Source organism: Coffea arabica, chromosome 9e (assembly GCF_036785885.1).
Source record: "Coffea arabica cultivar ET-39 chromosome 9e, Coffea Arabica ET-39 HiFi, whole genome shotgun sequence".
In the NCBI taxonomy this organism is placed as follows: domain Eukaryota; kingdom Viridiplantae; phylum Streptophyta; class Magnoliopsida; order Gentianales; family Rubiaceae; genus Coffea; species Coffea arabica.
Window position 1 is genome coordinate 32,217,518 of NC_092327.1, and position 9,128 is coordinate 32,226,645.

Consider the following 9,128-nt stretch of genomic DNA (forward strand, 5'->3'; position numbering starts at 1 on the left):
GGTTTATGATTTTCTTATATTTTATCAAAAAAGTTAATAACTATTGTAGTTACAATTATGGAGATGTTAATTTGTCGTATGTGTAATTCTTTTGTTTTATAAGAATTGTTATATCAGGGATAAATTTGAAATTTAATTACATTTAATTCCGAAACACTCATCAAACCAAACTAGATATTGGAATGAAAAATATGTTGCATTTATACCCCCTGAACTTGCTTGATCTTTAATGCCTATGCCCCTCCTTTGTTAACACTAATTGTCAAGCAAGATTAGGGGTAAAATTGAAAGAAATTTCTTATCTCACTTCTACAAATAATTTTTTAATGGGACATCAAGCCTCAGGGGAGGTTTCTGCAACGAATTGTTCCTGTTCAGGGGTGCTGAATGCAATTTCTAAACCTAGAGGGGAGGTCAGTGCAAGTATCAGAAACCTCAGGGGAGGTTTCTGCAATTATCCCTAATTTCAATGCAAGTTCTTGATAGGACATGCCATAAGGTATATATCTGCATCTTCTTTAACGGGCATTTTAGGACAAGAACAGCATATTTTCAGGACTCAGGTACCATACATCAAGGAATCTGAGTGTTTGTGAATGTGGCAGTTTTCCATTTTTGAGTCATCTAACAGCATGATAAGGATTCTGCAGATTGTCCATACTCTTATACATAACTTTAGCACTATAATTTGCATCTCGAAGAAGCGTATTCTTTAGGAATTTTTGATTTATGCCACTTAATTTTGTCGTTCTTTTGGTGAATATTCTTTTCTAGAAGAAGGTATATACTGCAGTTGTTATCTTCTTGAATATTCTTTCGTTGTTAAGACATCATTCCGTCTATAAATTTTGAGGGATTGCATGCTGCCAATGTTAAAAACAAGTCAATTTTCCTCCGAATAATATCTGGTATTCAAGATTAAACCTACTTTCAGGGAAAAAAAAGAAGGTTAACTTATAAGATTGGCAAAAAAAATGGGCAAACTATTCAACACAAATAGTTCTTAAGTCATCAATAATCCATGTAAGTCTGAAAATTTAAAGAGATTTTGCAAGTTAAAGAAACCTTGGAGGGTATGCCTAATTCATGCAATTTGGAGATCATTTTTCACTCCTCCAAACTAGCTTTTGGCAAGTCTTAACTCATTTACTAGGCTAATTTCTCAGAATATTCGTGTTTTGAAAAAAATTCGGTCAACTATGACTCTGACACGGAGAAAACACCGATGATCCTGACAAGGTACTACGGAATTCAACACCTTGAAACTCCATTTAACTGGTGAAATTTCTAAAAATTATGTTTCTAAAAGATCTTTATCACTTTATTACTTTTGCACTTTCACTACAAACATAAATAATTATTATAGTCCTTAAGACTTATGGAAAAAAAAAATGTAATTTTAGTCCTTAATATTTAGCATTTGAAGTTTAGTCCCTAATGAAGTTATACAAGTTATTTGTAATAACTAACAATGTGTTAAATTTTTAAGTAGTCATTTCTTTGCAAATTATTTTTTTAGTTATATCATAAATATATTTTTCAATCTTTTGTATCACCTAATAAACATCACACCATAGAAATACTGTTATATTATTCTATAAAATTTTTCTAAAGAATTTTCTATCCTAGAAGACCCATATTTGTAAACCATTTTTATATATTCTCTGTAATCACAATAATGATTGCAGAAATAATTTATGGTGAAAAATGAATAAAATTGAAATTGGACGGTTAGGATTGAGTTTTGGATACAAATTGGACGGTTGTTATCATAGCGTGCGTATGTCTTTATACACACATATTTTGGCATATATATTGCCTACTTCTGTTATGTCAATATTTACATTGTACAATGCAATGATCCAATTTGTACATGGTTCACTTTTATGCCTTTGTTGCCTAGGGATGCCTACTCCCTTGCCATTTGGATCAAGAACTTTTACAATTGCCTACGTCAATTTTGCCCTACAACATAGATACTATCAGAATAATTCAATATAATATACTAGACGATTACACAATAAAATGTTAGTAAAATACAACAAATTTTCTCATTAAAACTTGTGCCCAAAAATTTGTTATGTTTTTACACATTATTACAAATTTGTGTAAAAAAATTTGTTATATTTTTACACATCGTCCAAAAAGTATTTATGAGTCTTACATTTGTTGTGTCATTGCTTACACCATTCATTTGATTTGGGCGGATTCGGGGTCTGGACAGTTGTCAGTAACAACCGTTCGAAATAATGTAACATTTTTTGAATAAAGTGTAACTCTACATGAACTATTTGTAAAATTTAACAACAGAAACACAATTATTACATATAGAATTCACATGAATAGTAATAAAATATCAGATCTCTGTTATAATAATATACAAGAAATTTATATAAAATTATAAAACGTTAAAAAAAAATGTTACGCCATTTAATTAAATGGTTATCAGATCGACCGCACTGCCTCGCGTCCATTGCTGGCGCCTCGCGCTTCTGGGGTGAGCCGCACGTGCAATGCTGATGCTCCAGTCGCTCTCCCCAGAATGTCGCAACGTGTCCTTTTCAAACTGCCCAACTCGGCAGCACCATTGACTCCAAATTCAATACTCTTCCATGACCAATCTCCACAACGGCCTTTCCAAAATTTCCTCCCACCAGCCACCTTTCTCCCTCCATTTCCCACAAACGAACCCACCACCCTGAGAAAAATCCCAAGAAAAAGCACCTCTTTACCCCCAATAATGGGCTCTTTCCAAAACCAATCCAATTCGCCTGCAGAGAACAGCAGCAACAACAATGATTGCATTCCTGAAGAGGCCAAGAAGATCTTGAGAGCACTGGCTTCAAAATGGGAGGATACGATCAACCCGGATCAATTGCAGGTGATCCCACTTAAGGGGGCTATGACTAACGAAGTTTTTCAAATAAAATGGCCCACTACTCACGAGCGATCCAGGAAAGTGCTCGTGAGGATTTATGGTAAAGGGGTGGATATCTTCTTTGATAGGGAGAATGAGATCAAGACGTTTGAGTTTATGTCTCAGAAGGGTCAGGGGCCTAGATTGCTTGCCAGGTTCTCCAATGGCCGTGTTGAAGAGTTCATTCGTGCCAGGGTACATAAACTTTTCCTATTTCTTTTCTTCCTTTTTTTTCAAGAAAATGCTTGCTTATGTTTTTGTACAGTGGTACTTGCTTTGGGTTTTTACATTTTTAGAATTGTTTCTGCACTTCTAATATGTAATTATAGGGAGATGGGATCAATTTCAATGCATTGGATTGTGATTTTTTTTTTTTTTTGTTTTTCTATTTGCGAGCTGAAAAAATAATGTGTTTGCATATTCAGTATGGCTTAAATATTAAAATTTAAGATTCCATGGCAACCTAATGTTTATAAATTGGAGATCCAAGCTCTTCATTCAAAGGCCAAACTTTTAATTGTCTTACCGTGACTTGGAATCCTTTTTAAAATGCAAATGATGTGGGCTCGAAGTTGCTGGGTGCAACTTTAATTGGCACTGAAGACAACGTGATCTCCAGAATTAAACTTGTATTGAAATCATAGTGCTAAGTTTGTTTTGCAATGCTAAGAATGTAATGTACCAAGATGTTAAATACACGATGATATATCCTTATCTTGTTTCCTGAAACTTTCCTAGATTAATTGTTTGTGATTAATTGCATCGAAGATATTCTCTTAAGCCATCCCACTCTAAGGATGAAGGAGATGAAGCATCACATATTTCTGAAGGATCCACTCTGCTTAAAGTTAATCATTAATCTAGCCTCTTAAAAGGTAGCTTGGAAGTAAAGAAGAGATTGTTTGTTGACTTGTAATACATGCCTCCAATTGTGGACTTTAGGACATTTTAGTTCTCAGATGTTTTATGTGTATGTGACTTTGAACTTTCAGGTAAAACATTGGGTTCCCTAGCAAATTGCCTCTTTACATTCTGATACATGCTCTGAATTCACTATAGTACAATTTTTTTTTTTTCTCCATTGTTGCGTTTCAGACTCTCTCAGCACCTGATCTACGTGATCCAGAAATATCTGCTCTTATAGCCGTCAAAATGAGGGAATTTCATGAACTTGATATGCCTGCCCTGAAGACTATCCTCCTCTGGGATAGACTGCGGTATGCTCGTCTAAATTCAAGTCATCTTTGACAAAAGAGGCTAAGTTGACACCTTTACCAAAATGAAGGTCTTTGAATGGTTACAGATAATTATTTTCATTTTCATTCAATAGATGTTTGATGAGGCTTTTCATGCATTGATTTTGCAGCAATTGGTTGAATGCTGCCAAGAACATGTGTTCACCGGAAGAAGCTAAGGCCTTTTCCCTGGATACCCTACAGGATGAAATATCTGGCATGCAAGAGAAAATGACAAGTGACAATCAACAAATAGGTTTCTGCCACAATGACTTACAGTATGGGAACATAATGATTGATGAAGAGACCAGATCCATTACCATAATAGTAAGTATAACTGCTGTCTACTTTTGTGCTTTCTGATTATAGCATGTTGAAGGAAAATTCTTGTAGTTTCATGTGATCCTCATCCTTTATATTATGTTGAAGTAATAAAGTCAGCTGGGTAATCTACCAGTTGGCAAAATTTGCTAATTGATTTCTTTACTAGTTTTGTTTCTTTTCAGTAAGTATATTGCGCTGAAGTAGAATCAGGGAAAATAACTGTAGCTGCAGTTTCTCTTTTTGTTTCAATTGAATAACCGTCCAGTTATTTATATACTTGGTAAACATGGAGTACGTTGGAAATGTTCCATCTTGTGATCAGGATAAGTATTCTGCCTGAGATTGTGACCTGATTTTTCCTTCAAGTGGGTTCTTATATTACAGAGATCTGTGGTCCTTTTTTTTGTTAATGAGCTTGTTATCTTATATTCCATGGTTTTGCTCCTCCTTAATATGGGGTAATTTGTTTTGCAAGTGAATTCAAGTGATTCAATTTCAAATAAAACGTAGTGTTACTGAATCACCTCCTTTTGTTTTGTGTGTGTGTGTGTGTCTCCATTGTGACTTTCTGTAGAATTAAGCGAATATGCTTTTACTTGATAGCTATCTATGTCTCTCTGCTTAAAAACAGAGTAATCTCTTCTTCCTCTTCTTCTTTCCTTCTGTATTCTATATAGTTTTATTCATTGTTAATCTTTTATAAATCATGTTGTTGTTGTTCACAGGATTATGAATATGCAAGTTACAATCCTGTTGCTTTTGATATTGCAAATCACTTCTGTGAAATGGCTGCTGACTATCATACAGAAACCCCTCATATTTTGGACTACAGTAAATATCCCGGTGAGTCTGTACAGTTTTCTTTGTGTAAGGTTGAAAACCGAATCTGAATTGCTTTTCACTGACCAAGAACTTGGAACAGATGTCGAGGAGCGCAAGCGGTTTGTCCAGATATATTTAAGTAATTCAGGTACCGAACATTTTAAATCCCCCTCCCTCCCTCCCTCTCTCTCTCTCTCTCTCTCTCCCTGTGCATTATATGAGGGGTGTTTGTCTGTGGTGTATGTAAAGGTATATGTATGCATTGCTTGTCTATTGTATATGATGGGGGGCATTGGAGATTATTCAGATTATGTAGCTTAGATGCATGCCTACAACAATCAAATTTGTAGCCATCAGTGCCTGACACGTTACCCAAGGCATACTTCAGCTACGTGATATACAGCCTACGTTCTAATTTCTCTATGAATGGGGCTTGTATTGTCCCATGCTGTAGTACCTTTTGCATGGATTTGCTCACGCTCACTTGGGATAGTCCAAACTTCATCCTGCCTGTGAAGTCTTGATGTATCTAATTCACTAACCAGTTGATGCAGTCTCCTACTTTACTTCGCCAAAGGGGGCCTTTCCCAAATGGTAGAACATAAAAGTCTCCATTTGATCAATGAAAGAGGATCCATCATTTGTCAGATCATGAGGCTTTTATGTCTTAGAAGTGAATCAAACATTAATGTAAATGCTGGCCATCAACCAAATATTAGCGCATACAAAAGGAATTTAGTAAAAACAAATAGTGATCTACACGTGCAGAGGTAAGCATCTGGAATATGTCCTATTAAGAGTTAATATATACTGCGCCTCATCAATTGCTTCACGAACCACTCAAAGGAAAATGAAGAGTAGCTGTTGTAAGAAATATTGAGGTAATCAATATGCATTTTTTCTGTCTTTGGCACCATAAGGGATTACCTGCAAAGTATGGGTGATGGATTAGTCACCTTAGCGACCTTGGTTCCATAAGCAGCAGCCCTTCTAGTGAAACGGTTGAGAACCAAGGTCCAGCAGAATAGGGAGTCTTCCCTTATGTCACCTCAACACTTGCCAGCAAGCAAGGGCAGTCGATAGGCCATAGAATACCAAAGAAAAAGACAAAAGACAAGGGATATTGTGTTCAAGTCAAGTTGTCAAACCCTGATAAGAAGTTTTTCTATGTAGGTTCGAATCCTGCTTCTCCCACTTCTTGTTGTAGGCTTCAGAGATAGAAAATAGGCATTCGTCAGGTAGGAAGGCCAACCAAGCGATTTTTGCATGCACTGATGCTAAAAGAACATGCGTTAAGAAATTTTAATCAGGGGGTCCAAGTCTAGTATTTGTTAATTTCCAGTGCTTTTTCGTTTTCAATAGAAGAAAATTTTGGATGAACTTTCTTATAAGTTCCAATCTCAATCTTTGTGATCTTTTGTGTAGGTGATCAACCTAATGCCTTTAAGGTGGACCAGCTAGTCCAAGAAGTAGAGAAATATACTCTTGCAAGCCATCTCTTCTGGGGCCTGTGGGGAATTATCTCGGTACTGTATGAGATCCATTCACTGCATAAATGTTTTAGTACACTATTATAATACTCTGAGCATTAAATGGTTTTAGTCTCGAATACTATTAGTTAATTACTTGCACCAGGCTAAGAGAAACACTCAAATGTTACAAGCTAAAAAAGTCTAATCTAGACAGCAACAAGGATGTGCGCAAAGCAATTATGAAAAATCAAACGTGTGGTATGTGGAATTTGGGTGATAGAGGTTTACCGAGAAGATAATTGCTTTCTTGACCATGAGGCACCACAGTGTCCTGTGCACATCTGTAGTTACTTCTTTATTTCTCAATTTCCCATAGAATAAGTTGCTTTGTGCTTATACTGAAGGCATGATTGTACCTTATAAGGTGTCTGAAATGTTTTATCTGCTGAGTCATCCTCTTTGACGGAGTTGCATGTTTGTACCAAGTTAAAATGGTTGTGGACTAGAATATCTCCTATAGTTAGTTGGTCTCTCCTAGTATTCAGTGCCTTCGACAAATGTGAACAAGTTATAGTATTCATTCATTTCACAGAATAAGTACTTTGTGCTGAAAAAATGTCATTCGACTGCTCAAACAAGGATCAGAGCCAGTATTTTCTGATGCTTTCCTGATCTCTGTCCTCCCACATGATTACAAAGGATAAATTTATGCCCTTCATCAATTGACAGTTTATGTCTCAAAATGGTTGTAATGTTTTTCTCCTGGTTTCTCTATTTTTGGTCTCTAAGATCTAAATGCTAGAAATGAGTCATCTGTACAAGCAGGGACTTTGGCAGTTGATTGGGTTTCTGTCCAGGCTTTTGGATACTTTGTGGAACTGGTTTGTATAGCAAACTGTGGTTATTTATGAAATCATGTTCAAATTTGGTTGCCCCTTAAATAACAAGAGATATCTCTTGTAATTGTTTCAACATATATTGACACACAGAACAGGGGTGATTGGTAGGGCTATATAGGTATTAGGAGTACTTTTAGGTTATGGATTTTGCGGTCCTCAAGATAATTTCTGACAGTTTTGAAGTTGGCTTAGTATTACAGTTAAAGATACCGGCACTTGACATAGTTGATATCGTCTCATTTTAAATAATAAGACTTCATTGAGCGTCTTAATGATAAGATTCATGCATATTTACAAATTCAGTGTTCAACTTAACTGCATTGATTTTTTTCAGGAACACGTTAACAAAATCGACTTCGATTATTTGGAGTATGCTAGGCAGAGGTTTCAGCAGTACTGGTTAAAGAAGCCAGATCTATTGTGCTAGGGCTATACTTTAACAGGTAAGAACTGATGGTAATCTTGGAGCATGAGCTTTTATTCATATGGAGTTGTCTTGATATCCAGTGGACAAGAAGAGTACATAATCCCAGTATATTGCATACAAATCATTCCCTATGGGACAAGCTGCTCTTTTATCATTCTGTATTTTGTTGGACCTAGGAAGTCCAACTTGTGTGCCACTGTGATCATAAATTTTGATTCAAAGAGATCGATGAGAGAAATGCATGAAAATGTCTTCTTCCATTTCAGACTCGAAAGATTTTATAATTCTTTATCATTATTTACTTGTGTGCAGGCTAGCAAGCAAAGTATGATACTCTGTGCCAACTCTTTATGTGCATATGTGGAAGCTGGACAGTTCATAAGTCGGTCTTTTGGCAGCCCCTGCCATTTTGGCTTCTTCCTGTAAGTAGACAAATACCATGTCCAGCGTAGCAGTCCACCAGAAACATGGGAATCAATTTTTGAGTAGGATTTTTTCATCATCTATGGGTGCTAGTCATCGACATGAAATGCTGCTGTGATATCTTTTTTGGCTGCTTGTCAAGTTGTTGAAAATTTAAGTCAGGTGATTGGAATTTTCTTGGCTAAGGAAAGGTGCAAGTGGCTGTTATCCTCTGTAAAGCAAGAGAGTGTTTTTTTGATTAGTTAGGGTGCAAAATTATGATTGATTTTTTCATTAAATGTAAGACATTCTTTTCATGCTTTGATATCTTTGTTAGTTTCTTCTATTTGTGAAGAGCATAAAATCTGAACTCTTTTTTTTAAAGTTTTTTATTTATTTATTTTTTGGTTGTTAAGTTGATGTACATTACATTGTTTTCTTGCAATAGCAGTTTTCCTTAATTTCTCAAGAGTAAAACATGGGAATTACAATTCAAGAACTAGAATTGAAAGCTTACAAACTCAAGGTAGTAGGCAGCTTGAATGCAGAAGTAAAACCTCGAATTAAAAGCTTACAAACTCAAGTCCCTAAGAGCCCCTTTAGATTGTTACTCCTTTTTTTTTTAAAATT

At 35.7% G+C, this 9,128-nt stretch overlaps 1 protein-coding gene across 2 annotated transcripts; it reads left to right on the forward strand.

The window, feature by feature from the left end:
* Positions 1 to 2,480: 2,480 nt before the first annotated feature.
* LOC113709341 (probable choline kinase 2) lies at positions 2,481 to 8,913 on the forward strand. Of its 2 annotated transcripts, XM_027232088.2 has the most exons (8): positions 2,482 to 3,112; positions 4,013 to 4,134; positions 4,284 to 4,479; positions 5,202 to 5,319; positions 5,399 to 5,446; positions 6,724 to 6,824; positions 8,004 to 8,112; positions 8,409 to 8,913. In XM_027232088.2, exons 1-7 carry the CDS (start codon positions 2,543 to 2,545, stop codon positions 8,094 to 8,096), a joined length of 1,248 nt encoding a protein of 415 aa, XP_027087889.1. In that variant the 5' UTR covers positions 2,482 to 2,542; the 3' UTR covers positions 8,097 to 8,112; positions 8,409 to 8,913. The 2 variants fall into 2 exon arrangements, 1 of the variants encoding a protein (XP_027087889.1); XR_003452651.2 differs by lacking the exon at positions 6,724 to 6,824 and having other exon boundaries at positions 2,481 to 3,112; positions 8,409 to 8,531.
* The last annotated feature ends 215 nt before the right edge of the window (positions 8,914 to 9,128 follow it).